Genomic DNA, 19,849 nt, shown 5'->3' with positions numbered 1-19,849 from the left:
AACAAATGAACGATTCTCTCTTCAGAAGAGGCCAAAACTGAAGAGCTCTGAAAATTGCACGGAGTTCCAAAATATTGATCGGTAATCTCACCTCCTGAGATTCCCAAACTCCTTGTGCCGTCAGAGATCCCCACACAGCTCCCCAACCTGTGAGACTTGCATCTGTCGAAATTACAGTCCAGGTCGGAAGAACAAAAGAAGCCCCCTGAATTAAACGATGGTGATCTGTCCACCACGTTAGAGAGTGTCGAACAATCGGTTTTAAAGATATTAATTGAGATATCTTCGTGTAATCCCTGCACCATTGGTTCAGCATACAGAGCTGAAGAGGTCGCATGTGAAAACGAGCAAAGGGGATCGCGTCCGATGCAGCAGTCATAAGACCTAGAATTTCCATGCATAAGGCTACCGAAGGGAATGATTGTGACTGAAGGTTTCGACAAGCTGTAATCAATTTTAGACGTCTCTTGTCTGTTAAAGACAGAGTCATGGACACTGAATCTATCTGGAAACCCAGAAAGGTTACCCTTGTTTGAGGAATCAAAGAACTTTTTGGTAAATTGATCCTCCAACCATGATCTTGAAGAAACAACACAAGTCGATTCGTATGAGACTCTGCTAAATGTAAAGACGGAGCAAGTACCAAGATATCGTCCAAATAAGGAAATACCACAATACCCTGTTCTCTGATTACAGACAGAAGGGCACCGAGAATCTTTGTGAAAATTCTTGGAGCTGTAGCAAGGCCAAACGGTAGAGCCACAAATTGGTAATGCTTGTCTAGAAAAGAGAATCTCAGGAACTGATAATGATCTGGATGAATCGGAATATGCAGATATGCATCCTGTAAATCTATTGTGGACATATAATTCCCTTGCTGAACAAAAGGCAATATAGTCCTTACAGTTACCATCTTGAACGTTGGTATCCTTACATAACGATTCAATAATTTTAGATCCAGAACTGGTCTGAAGGAATTCTCCTTCTTTGGTACAATGAAGAGATTTGAATAAAACCCCATCCCCTGTTCCGGAACTGGAACTGACATAATTACTCCAGCCAACTCTAGATCTGAAACACAATTCAGAAATGCTTGAACTTTCACTGGATTTACTGGGACATGGGAAAGAAAAAATCTCTTTGCAGGAGGTCTCATCTTGAAACCAATTCTGTACCCTTCTGAAACAATGTTCTGAATCCAAAGATTGTGAACAGATTTGATCCAAATTTCTTTGAAAAAACGTAACCTGCCCCCTACCAGCTGAACTGGAATGAGGGCCGTACCTTCATGTGAACTTAGAAGCAGGCTTTGCCTTTCTAGCAGGCTTGGATTTATTCCAGACTGGAGATGGTTTCCAAACTGAAACTGCTCCTGAGGACGAAGGATCAGGCTTTTGTTCTTTGTTGAAACGAAAGGAACGAAAACGATTGTTAGCCCTGTTTTTACCTTTAGACTTTTTATCCTGTGGTAAAAAAGTTCCTTTCCCACCAGTAACAGTTGAAATAATAGAATCCAACTGAGAACCAAATAATTTGTTTCCCTGGAAAGAAATGGAAAGTAGAGTTGATTTAGAAGCCATATCAGCATTCCAAGTCTTAAGCCATAAAGCTCTTCTGGCTAAGATAGCCAGAGACATAAATCTAACATCAACTCTAATAATATCAAAAATGGCATCACAGATGAAATTATTAGCATGCTGGAGAAGAATAATAATATCATGAGAATCACGATTTGTTACTTGTTGCGCAAGAGTTTCCAACCAAAAAGTTGAAGCTGCAGCAACATCAGCCAATGATATAGCAGGTCTAAGAAGATTACCTGAACATAGATAAGCTTTTCTTAGAAAAGATTCAATTTTTCTATCTAAAGGATCCTTAAACGAGGTACCATCTGACGTAGGAATGGTAGTACGTTTAGCAAGGGTAGAAATAGCCCCATCAACTTTAGGGATTTTGTCCCAAAATTCTAACCTGTCAGGCGGAACAGGATATAATTGCTTAAAACGTTTAGAAGGAGTAAATGAATTACCCAATTTATCCCATTCCTTAGCAATTACTGCAGAAATAGCATTAGGAACAGGAAAGACTTCTGGAATAACCGCAGGAGCTTTAAAAACCTTATCCAAACGTATAGAATTAGTATCAAGAGGACTAGAATCCTCTATTTCTAAAGCAATTAGTACTTCTTTAAGTAAAGAGCGAATAAATTCCATCTTAAATAAATATGAAGATTTATCAGCATCAATCTCTGAGACAGAATCCTCTGAACTAGAAGAGTCCAAAGAATCAGAATGATGGTGTTCATTTAAAAATTCATCTGTAGAGAGAGAAGATTTAAAAGACTTTTTACGTTTACTAGAAGGAGAAATAACAGACAAAGCCTTCTTTATGGATTCAGAAACAAAATCTCTTATGTTATCAGGAACATTCTGCACCTTAGATGTTGAGGGAACTGCAACAGGCAATGGTACATCACTAAAGGAAATATTATCTGCTTTAACAAGTTTGTCATGACAATTATTACAAACAACAGCTGGAGAAATAGCTACCAAACGTTTACAGCAGATACACTTAGCTTTGGTAGATCCAGCAGGCAGTGGTTTTCCTGTAGTATCTTCTGGCTCAGATGCAACGTGAGACATCTTGCAATATGTAAGAGAAAAAACAACATATAAAGCAAAATAGATCAAATTCCTTATAAGACAGTTTCAGGAATGGGAAAAAAATGCCAAACATCAAGCTTCTAGCAACCAGAAGCAAATGAAAATGAGACTGAAATAATGTGGAGACAAAAGCGACGCCCATATTTTTTGGCGCCAAATAAGACGCCCACATTATTTGGCGCCTAAATGCTTTTGGCGCCAAAAATGACGCCACATCCGGAACGCCGACATTTTTGGCGCAAAATAACGTCAAAATATGACGCAACTTCCGGCGACACGTATGACGCCGGAAACGGAAATGAATTTTTGCGCCAAAAAAATCCGCGCCAAAAATGACGCAATAAAATGAAGCATTTTCAGCCCCCGCGAGCCTAACAGCCCACAGGGAAAAAAAGTCAAATTTTTGAGGTAAGACAAAATATGATAATTTAAAGCATAATCCCAAATATGAAACTGACTGTCTGGAAATAAGGAAAGTTGAACATTCTGAGTCAAGGCAAATAAATGTTTGAATACATATATTTAGAACTTTATGAATAAAGTGCCCAACCATAGCTTAGAGTGTCACAGAAAATAAGACTTACTTACCCCAGGACACTCATCTACATGATTGTAGAAAGCCAAACCAGTACTGAAACGAGAATCAGTAGAGGAAATGGTAAATATAAGAGTATATCGTCGATCTGAAAAGGGAGGTAAGAGATGAATCTCTACGACCGATAACAGAGAACCTTATGAAATAGACCCCGTAGAAGGAGATCACTGCATTCAATAGGCAATACTCTCCTCACATCCCTCTGACATTCACTGCACGCTGAGAGGAAAACCGGGCTCCAACTTGCTGCGGAGCGCATATCAACGTAGAATCTAGCACAAACTTACTTCACCACCTCCCTTGGAGGCAAAGTTTGTAAAACTGATTTGTGGGTGTGGTGAGGGGTGTATTTATAGGCATTTTAAGGTTTGGGAAACTTTGCCCCTCCTGGTAGGAATGTATATCCCATACGTCACTAGCTCATGGACTCTTGTTAATTACATGAAAGAAATAGCAATACATTGGATCAGAACAAAATCTCTTGCACTGACAGTAGTACCAGCTTTGCAGATGAGCTATTAGCCTACCAACTAAATCAGTACTAAAACTGGCACTTGGGGGGAACTCACGGGCAGCAGCCATGATAGCTCGCAGTTTTGAGTGTTGCTCCTGCCTAGAAGATTATGCTTGATAAAATACCTCAATAAGGTGCCATCTGGCATGAAATCCTATATCCTACAATCAAGCTAATCATCCTTTAGCGGATAGCCCTAAAATTTTTGGGCTATCAGCACCACAACACAATAGCTTGTATTGAGGCTGCGGCCTCCCACCCCGGCAGAGTGCCCTTGGATCTCTGCCATAGCACAACGCCAAGGGTGCGTTGCAACACTTGCTGATATTCGCAGAAATGGACGAAGTTTATATAGCCTTACAGAGTCTTTTGAAGGAGCAGGAAGTCAAGATTGCTGCTAGACTCGACCGTCTCTAATCTCTTGTGGGCACTATGACTATAGAGAGAGTGTATCTCCTGAAGCTTCGCTGGAGGAGGAAGCAGATACTGTGGAGCTGCTGCAGCCCAATCTAGTGTCAGCCGATCAGTCTGACACAACAGAGGATTCTGACCTGCCCATTGGTGGATATGTCTCTGGCTACTTTACCTGAACCTACCGTCCCTACCTGGAGGGAAGCAGCCGGCCTCCTGGAGTGGGGGGGGGGGTGGCGGGATAGGCCCTTCTGTGCAAATCACACTCTTGGAGCACAGGAGCTTGTCTGACGGGCTGCGTGGCCAGCTTGATGTATTGGATCAGAATGCAATTTTACAAGGTCCGAGACTACGGATTGAGGCACTAATGGACAGTTCTATATATCCTGTCCCATCTCAAAATAGCCTACAGAAGTGTGAGTTAAAGACTCTTGGCATATATACAGAAGTGGATAGACTGCTCCTTTTCGGTCAAAGCTTCCTTGACGGAAGTGCCGGTGCCTGCTTTCATAATAGTGCTGGTATCTTGCTCTATATAGCTGTACCGTGGAGGCTGAATGCATACACCTTTATTCAGAGATGATTTGACAGGAGGATAGGAGTAGGCCGACTTTCTCCTTCCAGTTGAATGAATGAGAACAGTTACATATGTTTGAGGCTGCCCGGGTCTAATATAAGCTCTAAAAACGATTAAGATGGCTGATTAATAGACCAGATCTATGAGGATATACAGAGTCTACATATTTCTTTAACTCTGATCCAATGTTGTATACTTTATAATATGTTTACTGCCTAATAGCTAATGGATTTTGTCACTTATCATGGTTTACTTTATGGAGGGGCTTATGTCCTGCTATACATTTTATGTTTGTTCCACTTATTTATAATATGCTATGGGGACATGCAACCACAAGTCTACTGCAGCTCTTTCTCTTAGTTAACTAATGTGTGTTACAGTTCAACCTTATCTTGCAGTCCTTATTATTAGCTTTTATAAGATTGTTCTCCTGTAACCCTAAGGCAGGTTTTCTTAGCACATTTATATCTGAAGGTTACACTTTGTTAAAAATGCATAAACAAAGGCATTCATTATAATATTGTAGTATAGGTTGAGCCAGCTTTGATTTTAGTGGTCTGTTCTGCACATAAGATCATCATGTACTTTGTTTTACAGTCTACAGATTAGAAATGTGGCGGCATACTGTGTCATTCTTAAGGTCCAAGAGTGGCTTTCCTTATAAAAGTCCAAGACATCCGAGTCGTATTATATTTATCCACCTACAGACGATACAAATTCACTAAATAAAGCTAAAATTACTAGATAATTAATGGTTCCAGGAAAATATTTGCTTTTATCGTACTGAGGTTATACCTGTATTTCCCTTATGGGCTTCCCATTTATTCAGCCGATAATAAATTATGAGTCGAGTAATCTTTGACAAGAATGCTACTGACAATATTATATCTTAGCTACAAACAGACAGACATAATATTTTTTGTATATATATTTCCATTTTCCAAAAGACCTAGTATTCCATATAGTTTATAGGCCATGGTGTTGGTATCTAAAGTCTCCAGCTCAAACTATAAAATGTTAACCTTGCAACGGTAATTTGCCTCCTGCTAGGTATATAACCTATTTTCAGGACCCAAAAGTGGCCCTATCATTGTTTTTCTCCTGAAACTCCCCTCTCCCAGCGAGTTACTGTCTTACACAGCCCAAGAGAGGCTGCTATTTTTCAATTTGGGTTATTCATTTCTTTTTTGCTCTTTAAATATTTGACCAGTGGTTTATTTTGTACTGTGACAAATTAATGTGTCTGTAAAAAATTAATGTTGTTCATGTACATTGATGTAGTCATATATCTGAACATGTCATATCATCTTCTTGACACGTGAACTCTGTATGCTAAATGAGCAAACTGAATGTTTTGTAATTTCTTAAACCCCAATAAAAAATAAAAAAATACATTTCCTCTATCACCAGGCTGGATGCCAAATGTGGCCCAAACAAATCTAACAAGGCAGACTTTACATTTTACTAAGAACCCTAATTGGGGAGAGTCTCTGGGTCACCTATCTATTCATAAGTTCAGGCCAGTATGAATACTGGTGTACAATAGTATGCTTAAACAGAAATCAATATCACCGTCAATAGACTTTTTTTTTTTTTTTTTTTATAAAATACCCTTATAGACATATACAAGACAAATTTTAAAAGCACACTAGTTAAAATGACTTTTTTGAGGAGCATTAAAAAGTAATCCCCTGTACAGCATGTACTGCACAGATGGTTAAAGGGGCAGTACACTGTAAAATTGTTTTTTATATTAAATTTTCAATGACTTGTTTTGCCAGTTGCAGAGTATAAAATGTATGATAAATTACATTTTCAGGTTTATTTGTGTATATGAAGTAGCTGGTTTTGTGCTTTTAAACCACAGCCTCTTACAATGGGTTGAGCTTCAGGTAATATCAGATCTCATTATGTTATAACTTTGTGTAAACAGACTTGCTTCTTTATCTTATATTGGTCTGGAAAAATAAAGCTCAACACATAAAGAGAAAAATGGAAAATTATCATTTTATTACTTAACTATCCTGCACCCCACTGTGAGTTTCATTTATTCTGCTGGCTGTGTTTACTTAGGCTATTCAATAGCTGAAACTACAGTATCAAAACTTTCAGTATAGGTTGGGAAACCATAAGCTAAATCAGCTATTTCAAAGGCCAAAATAGAGGTAAAGGAGCTCCACTTAAACTTTATGCAGTGGTTGTGATACCTTGGGACTCTGGTGAGGATTACGCCTAAGGGCCTTGCTGTTTCTGATGATGTCATGTTTGCAACTATAAGACAGTGGGGCAACTGGTGGTACTGTGTATTGTGAGAGGTTGTGTGGCTGCCCAGGCTTGGGTAGTAGTGAGCCGTTTTCCTCATAGGTGTATCAAGTGCAAAACTACCCCTGGGAGTCTTGTTGCCATTGGTGGTTATACTTACTAGCCATGTGTAGCGTTGGATGACTGCAGCGCATTCACATTACCCTTTCCCTTATCTGCAGATAAGTTCAATATATATATATATATATATATATATATATATATATATATATATATATATATATATATATATATATATATATATATATATATATATATATATATATAAATTGTCCGTTTGGTTTGTGGGATGCTGCAATAAAGCACGTAATAAACCATTCAAATTATTTTGTGTGTGGCTAGACCATTCTTTTTGTCTTCATTCTAATTTACCTTGGATAAGATTTAAATTTGGGTATTATATTGGCATCATCAACCTGGATTTAAACTTTACAGCTGTTTAAAAGTGCTCTCTCTGAATCATTAAAGAAAATGTCTGGGTTTTATGTCCCTTTAAATCAGGGGCGGAACTACTGGGGGTGCAAAGTACGCAACTGCGACTGGGCCCCCAACGGGAGGGGGCAGCTTCAGAAAAAGAAAAAAAAAATTCAACTTTTTTTTCCCTTTCTATTTTCAATAAAAAAAATGTTGACCTGCCGCTGCCTGCACTGATAGCATGTGAGTGTGACGTGATGCTTCACTAGTGTCTGACTACAGGAGTTAGTGTTTCTGTTTTACCCATTTGTGTTTATGTGTGTATGTGTGTATGTGACTGTGTGTGTATGTTTGTGGAACCAGCAGATTACAGACCTTGTTACAACAGCATGGGGGGGGGCGGGGGTAAACAGTGTCACTATACAGTACCACTATATACAGTACGGGGGGGCTGGAACATGTCACAGACTACTGTGGTCACTATATAAAGCACTGGGGAGGGTAGGGTCAGGCCAGCCATCTCACCGGCAGGTTACAGACTGTGTCACTAACTCACTATATACAGTACTGGTGGGTTAAACAGTGTCACTATATACAGTAATAGGGGGTCAGACCATCTTACAGACTGTGGGCACAGGGTAGCCCCTTTTGCAGACATGTAATCGTATTCACTTTTTTTCTGTTTTAAATGTTACAAAAAAAAAAAAAAGATATGTATCAAATTTACATTATTTTTTTGGGGGGTGGGGGGCCCTTCTTAGATTCTTGCACCTGGGCCCTGTGGTTTCTAGTTACGCCTCTGCTTTAAATCACTGCTGTCTTTGTGCAATACTGGAAGTCAAGGGGTAGTAAAATCCTTCCTTTTTGTGTATGAACAGCAGATGGGGTAAAATCACTAAATTGTTTGTTGCTTGCAGTTTTGAAAAATATGTTGAGGGTTAGGTTGGAGCCTAAGGTAGGATTTTCTGAGGGACTATTGCAAGAAAGAGGTACATAACAAAAAGTTAAGTCATAAACACACAATTCCTCTCACAAATCCAGGCCCATATAATCACAATAATGTACAGTACAGACAACATCTTTACATTTCTATTGTTCTCATTTGAAATAAGCTCCTTCTAAACAATAAACAACTTTTGGGCAGGGTCCTTATTATAAGTATCTTATTATGCTGTAATAGTTCTTTGCACTTTTTTTGTTTGCAATGCTTCTAAATTAAATAAAGCATTTTTTATATGTATTTATATTTTTTTACAGCGCTACACGGTGGATTTTAAAACCTAGAACTATTTCTGCATTCTGTACAATACTGACGCATTAATATTAACATTACAACATAACTAATAAATGAGGACAAAAGCGGATTGTCTAAATGATTAGCTTTTCTGTAGGAAAATGTTTTTACGCAGCCATCAGTCAAACAGATATAGATAGTCCTAGTGCAAATTAAAGGGACAGTCTTCAATAGAATTGTTATTGTTTTAAAAAATAGATAATCCCTTTATTACCCATTCCCCAGTTTTGCACAACCAACAAGGTTATATTAATATACTTTTACCTCTGTGATTACCTTGTATCTAAGAACCTTCTTCCAAACTGTTTATTATCTATTGTCTTGCAATTAGCATTGTTTTGTGCTAAATTTTAAATAACCCTCTGTGCCTGAACACAGTGTTATCTATATGGCCCACATGTACTTTCAGTCTCTTTGTGTTGAAAAGAGATTTAAAAAGCATGTGATTAGAGGCAGCCCTCAAGTGCTTAGAAATTAGCATATGAGTCTGCCTAGGTTTAGTTTCAACTAAGAATACCAAGAGAAAAAAGCTAATTTGATGATAAACGTAAATTGGAAAGTTGATTAAAATTACAAATCCAATCTGAATAATAAAAGTTTAAATGTATACTAGACTGTCCCTTTAAGTTGGTTACACGCTAACAGTAACCTGTACTAGCAAATGCATGCTGCATCTTAAGTAGCAAACCTTTTACCCAAATTTAATGAATATTATATACTGAGAAATGTCAGGAGTCAGAGTAACTCCTCATAGTCTGGAGCTGCTGTGAAGATTAAAAGGTAGGTATTTTTTCTCAACAGGAGTAAAATGTAAATTTTGATGAATTAAAGTGCCCCTATTTTTAATAGAATTTTTAAAAACAGGGCACTTTAGCATCAAAATTGACATTCACTTTAACACAGAATAAAATATAGTTGGCAAGGGAAATTATAGAAGTAAGAAATTATAAAGAACGCCTAAAAAGAAATTGAACAAGCATAAAAAAATATATTTCTGAAATATATTTATTGTTCAGGATTTTTATTAATACTTTTTATTTGCTATAACTAAGTTGCTAAAACCTTAAAGGGACAGTAAGCACCTTGCAAATACATTTTCCTGCTGTCTTGCAATAAATTAAAGGGACAGTGTTTTAACCCCTTAATGACCGAGGACGTGCAGGGTACGTCCTCAAAAAAAAGGCAGTTAACGCCTGAGAACGTACCCTGCACGTCCTCTGTGTGGAAAGCAGCTGGAAGCGATCCTGCTCGCTTCCAGCTGCTTTCCGGTTATTGCAGTGATGCCTCGATATGGAGGCATCCTGCAATAACCTTACATGGCCATCCGATGCAGAGAGAGCCACTGGGGTGGGAGCCGACTTGGGAGGCGGGTGGGCGGCCATCGGTGTGCTGTGTTAAGTCACAGGGGGTGGGATCGGGGGCGGCACCGCCGGGGGCGCACACGGACGCGCGCGCGTGCACGGAGGGTGGCGGGCGGGCGCGTGCACGGGGCGGGAGCGGGTGGGAACGCTACACTACGGAAAAAATTTTAAGTAATAATTGGCCTAATCTTGTTTGTGCAAAAGCACAAAAAGAGATCGTGGAGGGGTGGGGGGTTGGTTTTGTGTGGGGGGGAAGCTACACTACAGAAATGCTTACAAAATTAAAAATAAAAACATTTTTTCTTCTAAACTGGGTACTGGCAGACAGCTGCCAGTACCCAAGATGGCGCCTATCAAGTTAGAGTGGGAGGGTTATAGAGCTGTTTGGGGGGGGATCAGTGAGGTTGGGGGCTAAGGGGGGATCGTACACAGCAGCATATGTAAATATGCTTTTTTTTAAAAAATAAATAAATATATATAGCTTTTATTTTAGTACTGGCAGACTTTCTGCCAGTACTTAAGATGGCGGGGACAATTGTGGGGTGGGGGAGGGAAGAGAGCTGTTTGGGAGGGATCAGGGGGTCTGATGTTTCAGGTGGGAGGCTGAGCTCTACACTAAATCTAATATTAACCCTGCAAGCTACCTAATTAACCCCTTCAATGCTAGCCATAATACACGTGTGATGCGCAGCGGCATTTAGCGGCCTTCTAAATACCAAAAAGCAACGCCAAAGCCATATATGTCTGCTATTTCTGAACAAAGGGGATCCCAGAGAAGCATTTACAACCATTTGTGCCATAACTGCACAAGCTGTTTGTAAATGATTTCAGTGAGAAACCTAAAATTGTGAAACATTTTACGTTTTTTTTTTAATTTGATCGCATTTGGCGGTGAAATGGTGGCATGAAATATACCAAAATGGGCCTAGATCAATACTTGGGGTTGTCTACTACACTAAACTAAAGCTAAAATTACCCCAAAAAGCTCCCTACATGCTCCCTAATTAACCCCTTCACTGCTGGGCATAATACACGTGTGGTGCGCAGTGGCATTTAGTGGCATTCTAATTACCAAAAAGCAACACCAAAGCCATATAAGTCTGCTATTTCTGAACAAAGGGGATCCCAGAGAAGAATTTACTACCATTTGTGCCATAATTGAACAAGCTGTTTGTAAATAATTTCAGTGAGAAACCTAAAGTTTGTGAAAAAGTGAACGATTTTTTTTATTTGATCGCATTTGGCGGTGAAATGGTGGCATGAAATATACCAAAATGGGCCTAGATCAATACTTTGGGTTGTCTACTAAAAAAAATATATACATGTCAAGGGATATTCAGGTATTCCTGAAAGATATTAGTGTTCTAATGTAACTAGCGCTAATTTTGAAAAAAAATGGTTTGGAAATAGCAAAGTGCTACTTGTATTTATGGCCCTATAACTTGCAAAAAAAGTAAAGAACATGTAAACATTGGGTATTTCTAAACTCAGGACAAAATTTAGAAACTATTTAGCATGGGTGTTTTTTGGTGGTTGTAGAAATGTAACAGATTTTGGGGGTCAAAGATAGAAAAAGTGTTTTTTTTTTCAATTTTTCCTCATATTTTATAAAAAATTTTATAGTAAATTATAAGATATGATGAAAATAATGGTATCTTTAGAAAGTCCATTTAATGGCGAGAAAAACGGTATATAATATGTGTGGGTACAGTAAATGAGTAAGAGGAAAATTACAGCTAAACACAAACACCTCAAAAATGTCAAAATAGCCTTGGTCCCAAACGGACAGAAAATGGAAAAGTGCTGTGGTCATTAAGGGGTTAATGTGTTCCCAATTATCAATTTTACCTAATGGATTGTATTTAAAAGGGACAAACCCCCAAATGTTCCTTTTATGATACAGAGTTTCCAATTTACTTCTATTATTAAATGTCCTTCATCCTCATTTTATTCTTTGTTGAAGAGATATCTAGATAGGTAGCGTGCACATGTCTGGAGCACTACATGACAGGAAATAGTGCTGCCATCTAGAGCTCTTGCTAATGCATAACATTGTTGCAAAACTGCTGCCATATAGTGCTGCAGACGTGCACTCTCCTGAGCTTACTTTCTGCTTTCTAACAAAGGATAACAAACAAAGTAAATTTGATAATAGAAGTAAATTAGAAAGTTGAACTTTGGGTTTTATGTTCCTTTAATTGTTTACAAATGCCTCCTTCACCTTTATTCTGACATTTTCGATAGCCGATTTTGCCTTTTGCATCCCCACCCATACTGAACATTTCTGAACTTAAAGGGCCACTAAACCCAAAATCTTTCTTTCATGATTCAGATAGAACATACAAATTTAAACAACATTACAATTTACTTCTATTATTTATTTTGCTTCATTTTTTAGATATCCTTATTTGAAGAAAAAGCAATGCACATGGGTGAGCCAATCACATGAGGCTTCTATGTGCAGCAACCAATCAGCAGCTACTGAGCATATCTAGATATGCTTTTCAGCAAAGAATATCAAGAGAATTAAACAAATTAGATAATAGAAGTAAATTAGAAAGATGTTTAAAAATGCATTATCTTTCTAAATAATGAAAGAAAAAATGTGGGTATTATGGCCCTTTAAAAAGGGATATAAAACCAGTTTTTTTTTTCTTTCATGTTTCAGAGTATGCAATTTTAAACAACTTTGCAATGCACTTCTATTATCAAATTTGTTTTGTTCTCTTTTGGTCGGGCAGAATTCATCTGGCGGAATTCAGCATTGCACACAAGCGCTATTTTGCACTTGCATGCAATGCCGCCCCCTGGCCTCGGTGGGACGAGACTGAAATTCAAAGCAGCGGTCTAATGACTGCTGCTTGTTAAATATGGCGTGCAGGTTCTCTTGTGAGAACCTGAAGTCGTAGGGGGGCGAAAGGCTAGCAAAGCCTTTAATAAATCGACACCTAAGTACTAGCCTTTGTGTAAACAGTAAAAAAGAAGATAAGGAGGACTTTGATAACATAATGAGGTAATCTCTCTATGCAATATTAGCCCACCATATTAGGTTGTGGTTTCAGTTAGCAGAAAGTTATTTTATATACAAAAATATACCTAAATGAACAATTCTTATGTACAATACATGTTAAACTCTGCAGCTGGTATAATAAGCTATTGAAACGAATTAAGGAGAAACAATTTTACAGGACACTGTCCCTTTAAACACATAAAAGGAGTCTGATAAATAATAGAAATAATTAACACATTGTATGCTGCATTTATTTTTTTTAAAGCTAAACTCCACCCACCACGAATTACTTGGAGGAGCCAGTCAGGACTGGTTACTAGAGTAGATGCAGCTAGACAGTGTCATTTTCTTAGCAATAGTGGCATTGTCTCTTATCTAATCATATCTGCTGAGTTCAATTAAGGACAAATGTAGCAGAATGAAAAAGAGGGGGAAAATAAATAAAGTATATTAAAAAGTTGCTTAGATATATTATAGAACAATTGCAAAGTATTTAGTGTTCCTTTAATAATCAGGCTGGCGCCTATGGTTGAGATATATATATATATATATATATATATATATATATATATATATATATATATATATATATATATATATATACCCCAAGCCTTGCCATACTCACTATAGTTCATGGCACTATGACCAAAAATCAGCTTCACTCTTTTCTCCCAACTGCGTGACGGGTAAAAGCATGAACCTATAGTTCTCACAGTAACCTATGCTACATTAGCAAAAATATAGAGATCATATTATGTCGCAGTAGTAAAAGGAAGGCAATAAAAGGTGAAAACAAAAATGACACCTAATTACTACAGCACATGAGCTGCAGCTTATTAAAGACCATATATCCAATACTATGGTCCCGCATGCAGAGGTTTATGGTTCTCACAGAAACAACTGACATTCAGAAATTCTGACTAATGATATCAGATGTTGCAAAAGAATGTATTCAAGGTAATAAACCAATCATGTTAACAATATTCAATGGAAGCAAAGTTTGTCATTATCAACTAGACATTACACAAGCCACACAAATATATACACAAAGGAATTTCGTTACCAATAAATTGCCAAGCTTTGCAGTGATCTCTGACAGCTAAAGGGGTTAAAGTTTTTATATAACAAAAATTCAAACATCTTTTTTTGTAGCAATTACAAAAAGACTCAACTTTACAATAAGAGCTTTCCTCCTGATTCCAATTCCGAAGATCATTCCCCACCAATGAGCATAGACGAATCTAAGTATTATATAAACTATAAGTAAATAAGTGGTATTCTGCATCTGACATATATAGTGACTGCAAGAGGTGGTAATCACTCTCCTTTGTGTAGCCCCAATGGTCAGTATATTGACAAAACGCTCCCTCCCCTCTTCCAGTCTCCACACAAAGCCTGAATGTTCTATTGCAACTCCCAAAGCAGAATCCACTCCTGACAACATCCTTCTTTTTCAATGTACATAGACTGCTATTGTTAGACAGAAAAACAAACTCCAGTATCTGCTGATTCAAAAATACATTTAAAAAAATGTTATAAGAGCTGCAGTGTTACCAAAACAGATTGCCTCCTTAACTGCAAAATATGTAAAATATTTCCCCCCCCCCAAAAAAAAACAACAACCTTGTGTTTAACACATGCAGTCAGCTGTTACATATAAACTGAATTTATGTATATACCTTTACAAATTAAAATCAAGACACAATAAAATCCACCAATGAAGCCTTTAAAAATAATTATTCACACAGATAGAATGCCTGAGCAGTTTTTTTCCCCATTAAATGAAATATCCAACAGTCTTCTCTTATTTCTGAACACAATTTTTTAAAATTAATAAATTTAAAAAAACTCAAAATGTTAAACTTTTTTTTACAGAAAAGCCTGTCTTGAAAAAAATTCTGTTTATCACAGCATCTTGAAATCCCATACAGCTCATTTCCTACAGATAATGTTCTTTCTGCTGACAGATGTATTGCTAAACTGAATTAGCTTTCAAGTCTGTTCTGCCTCATTTTCTTATGTACAAATACATGAAACAAAGAAGATACAGTATATTATCATATATTTTGGAGTCAGATATAGAGCTGAATGCCATTTTAAGGGCAATTAATGCCCATACAAATGCCCCTTTGGGGGCAATGAGTAGTTTAGGATTTTTTTAGTGTTAGGTTTTTTTTATTTTGGGTGTTTGGTGGGTGGCGGGGGGGTTACTGTTAGAGGGGGGACTTAGTATTTTTTAAGGTAAAAGAGCTGTTTAACTTAGGGCAATGCCCTACAAAATGCCCTTTTAAGGGCTATTGGTAGTTTTGCATTAGATTAGGGGGGCTTTTTTTATTTTCACATGGATTAGGTTTTATTTTTTTATTTTTGATTATTTGGTTTATTATTTTATGTAATGTTAGAATTTTTTATTTTTTGTAATCTTAGATTAATTTAATTTTTGTTTATTTTTATGCAATGTTAGCTTTTTCATTTTAATAGCAACATAGTATTTTTTTTATTTAGGTCATTGGGGCAAATTTACGGGGTGTTAGATTAAGGGGCTTAGAAATTTAAAAGAGTTATTTGCGTTGTGTGGGTTTGGCAGTTTAGGGGTTAATAGATTTATAAGGTTTGTTGCGATGTGGGTGAATGGCGGATTAGGGATTAATACATTTATTATGTAGTTTGCGATGTTGGGGTTGGCGGATTTAGGGGTTAATACTTTTATTAAGTAGATTGTGATGTGGGTGAATGGCAGATTAGGGGTTAATAGTTTAAAAAGGCATATTGCGTTGTGGGGAGTTGTCAGCTTAGGGGTTAATACATTTATTATTAGTTTAGATGTGGGTTTGATGGCGGATATAGGGGTTTTACGTGTCGGGTTTATGTTTGGGAGGCGGGTTAGACTTTTAAGGGAGTTTTGATATATTATTTTTTTTTCTTAGGCGCCAGCATTTTCTAAAGTGCCATAAGTCACTGGCGACTCCAGAAATTAGTATTTACGCTCATTTCTGGACATCGCTAGTTTATCCGAGTTACAGCACTTTATGAACTGCCGGCGGGGTTTATGTGATACCCTGATGCGAGAGGTGAAATTAAGGGTGGTGCGGGTTTCAGCAGTTACGCTGAAGCTTGCGCCGCATATGTAATCTCTCCTGTTGTTTTTACACAAAGCAAAAAAAAAAGTACATTTCAAAGTTTGTTTCGTACACATGATTAATCATGATATTAAAGTGTTTTACAACCCTTTAAAAGTGATGCTATCACTGGGTACACAGATGTATACAAATCTACACCACTTCTGCGTCTAACAGCCATACTACCCACACATCATGCTTAAATAAAGCTGGATAAACGTTATATTCACCAATTACACTAAAAAATTAAATGAAATGCAGATTTCAATATATAAATAAGAAGCAGACATTTCACAGCATTTTGGAAAACTGCCTTGTGTATGTCAATGACAAATAACAAATACTCCTTTGCTAGAATGTTTGCCAAATAAACTATAAGGACTACTAATGGTGAGATAGTACATTACTGTTTATTACAACTTACTTCAAACTCTTAATAAAAAATAACCACTGTACATGTTTTTTTCCAAAAGTCAGCAAAAAAGTATCCCAAAAAATATGTTTCCTAAACTGACACACCACATGAAAGTCTAAACATGAAAAGGTATTAGTAATAAGAAGGGCTAGTGTTTCCATGTTATTTATTTATCAGATGTCTAGTACATATAGCATGATATAAACATTTACGTATAATGCAAACATAAATAGGAAGAAGGTGCATTAATACTTGTGGATGCATCATATGTAATAACTACACACCTATCTTTCCTCTTCTGTTGGCAAAAATCCAGGTATATGAGGCAAGTCATTACAACCAGGAAGAACGTTTATTTCATATTACTGTCAGTTTTCTCTTTGACAAACCCTAATTTTAGGGGATAAGCAGATGACTAACATATTTCCGCTTACTCCTATGCAATGTCAATTAGCATTGGTTCCACTCTCAGAAGATAAATTAGCAAAGTCTTCTGATCAATTGATTTTTCAAGTACAAAAATGTTAACAAGACAGTATTTTTATATCAATCATGTATTCTAAACTGTTAGTTATTTAAAATAAAGGTAATATAATCAAAGTGATGTCTCACTCCTGTACACTGCAAGGTGTTTCTCAACCGCGGTCTTCGAGTACCCCCAACAGGCCAGGTTTTCATTACAGCTGAACCAGTGCACAGGTGAAATAATCAGATGATGGTTAAGAGCAGGTTAATAACCATGATGTTACTGGTCATCTGATTATTTCACCTGTGCACTGGTTCAGCTATAATGAAAACCTGACCTGTTGGGGGTTACTTGAGGGCCACGGTTGAGAAACACTGGTCTATGCAAATAATATATGTCAGTTAATGTTGTATCTAATATGTATTACTCAATTCACTATCATGTAGAAAAATACACTTGGATTTGTACATTTTAAAGATACTACATTGTGCCTCAGAATTCTGCCAACAGATAAAAAGACACTCAGCTGACCACCAGTATATACTCTGATATTATTCACTACTTGTATGTTTGGCACATGACTGCAACAACAAGTGTATATTTGGAGCCCTGAGATTCATTGAGTTACAGTGAAGTGGTTAGCTGTGAGGGTGCAATTTATTCATTGATTCAGTCACAAGTTTGTAACTTCATAAATATGAAAAAGTCACAGCTACTTGTGTATCTCTGGATGTACTGCCCAAATAAATTTGGGCTAATGGAATAAAAAAAAAAAAGTTATGGTGGATAATAAAGGGGTGTGAGACCCAAAAATACACAATGTTCCCCACTGTATTTTTCTTGCTTTGATTTCTCCTAGTTTCATATTTTAAATATTATCTATAAATGTATCTTCACACATTCCAAAAACTGGTTTCATATTCAGTGAGTCATTGGAGCATGAGCTGTAGGAGATATTTCAAATAGTTTATATAACTATACATTTGTTTTTATTAAAGTCACATTCAACTATAACAACTAAGGCATATTTATACAGACAAACTGCTAAACCATGGTTATTTAATTTTAATAAAAGGATAACATTAATTATTTTAAAATTGATAATGAAACTATTAAGTAAATGTTGGCATACAAACAATACATAGGACAGATAGTTTACTGATTAATAAGAACAAGTCCTTTAGCTGTACTTGTGGTCAATAAAACACCACAGAACCATAAACATTTTTTTTTCTTGAACACAGAAAAATTATCTTCAAAACCAAAATGTATTTTTAAAATATTCTTTTTCTGGTGCAATAAAAAAAAATATAAACGGGTGTTTGCAAAACTTGTTAAAAATAGTCCAACAAGAGAAACTGAGCAGAACCTCAGATGAAAAGGATGGATGGCCCTGCTCCTAAGATATTGCAATTCTCTATTCACTATTATCAAGTTTGTTAACATTCACAGATAACCCCTTCCATAATAATATACATCATCATTATTTGATAGGTAAATAGGATATTATAAGAAACAAAAGGATAGGGGTCTGTATGGGATTGGCTGGAGAGGGGGTGTGACTGGAGCAATAATAGGGATTCAGGGAAAGAAAACAGAGCAGCAGCAGCATCACTGGGAGAAAGCAGAGAATGGAAAAAAGGAAATGAATGGGGAGTTGAAAACATTGTTGTTGTATTCATTATGTTAATGTATTGACAATCATTGAATCAAAACCATAGAACACCCATTCTATTAATGAATGCCCAAATAGCAATGTGCTTTGTTTACCTATGAGCACAGTGCATATTTAGTGCATGAGGAGAATATGTCTCATTGTGCAGTGAAGAGCTGCAGGCCTGACAGCATGAGGTGTGAGAACCCAAACAGGGGACAGAAATGACACCAAGCAGGAGGTATCAGGGGCAGATTATACAGAATGGCTGGTGTGATGGGCACAGCATAAGAAATCAGCACCTAGCGCACACATTCAGCGGTAACCTACCTGCTCCCGAGCTGATGCTGACAGTGCCATCTCTGCGGATTCGTATGTCAGATGCCCCTGACAGCTTAATCCCGTGGCTCCCAGACTCCCTCCGCTTCTGCAAGGCTCCGCAGCACTGGTAACACACAGCCCAAGCCTGCTCCTCATTGATCGGTTGGTTATATAAATCCAATATTTCCCCAAGAGAAAACGAGTCCCCCTCCGAGCCGCCCCCTCCCGTTCCAGCAGCCTGAGGTGCTGGTTGTGTAATCCCGGGCACCGATGCGGCTCCTGCTGCTGTACTGTGCTTCCGAGCAGCGGCTGTGGATTCAGCCATTCCCAGGTTAATCCACTCTCAGTGTGCTAGCTGCTCGGCGCTCATCCTCCCGCGGCTCCGGTGCAGGGAATGCGGCATCACCAAACGCCTCACCAGCAGCAACACACAGCTTGGAACCCCCTCCCGTGACGTCACACCATAGGTACGCCCAGGCACTGCTGTCCGTGATGTCACTAGGAGGTGCTAGAGGCTGCTCTCCTCCTGGCTTATTCTCAGGCTGAGTCTGGAGAGTTAGAGCTGTATGTGACTAACGTAACGAGTGTGTTTCTTGCAAATCAGAGACATAATTATCTTTCCTTTACTAATGAATGGATTATCATGCAAATATGAATCTTTTTCTCTACAATATACCATTTCTCCCTTTATGAAGTTAGGAACAATGCAAATG

The 19,849-nt window shown here is 37.6% G+C and overlaps 1 protein-coding gene across 4 annotated transcripts in view; it reads right to left on the bottom strand.

Moving 5' to 3' along the window:
* The window catches only part of SPIRE1 (spire type actin nucleation factor 1), a 418,349-nt gene extending 398,784 nt beyond the window's left edge, over positions 1-19,565 (bottom strand). For all 4 annotated transcript variants that reach the window (XM_053714898.1, XM_053714899.1, XM_053714900.1 and 1 more), the window contains exon 1: positions 19,146-19,565. In XM_053714898.1, coding sequence (XP_053570873.1) covers positions 19,146-19,461 — 316 coding nt within the window. In that variant the 5' untranslated portion in view covers positions 19,462-19,565. The remainder of the gene's footprint in view (positions 1-19,145) is intronic.
* Positions 19,566-19,849: the final 284 nt, after the last annotated feature.

The sequence above is a fragment of the Bombina bombina genome, chromosome 5, assembly GCF_027579735.1.
Source record: "Bombina bombina isolate aBomBom1 chromosome 5, aBomBom1.pri, whole genome shotgun sequence".
NCBI lineage: Eukaryota > Metazoa > Chordata > Amphibia > Anura > Bombinatoridae > Bombina > Bombina bombina.
This window is presented reverse-complemented; position numbering and strand designations above follow the sequence as displayed.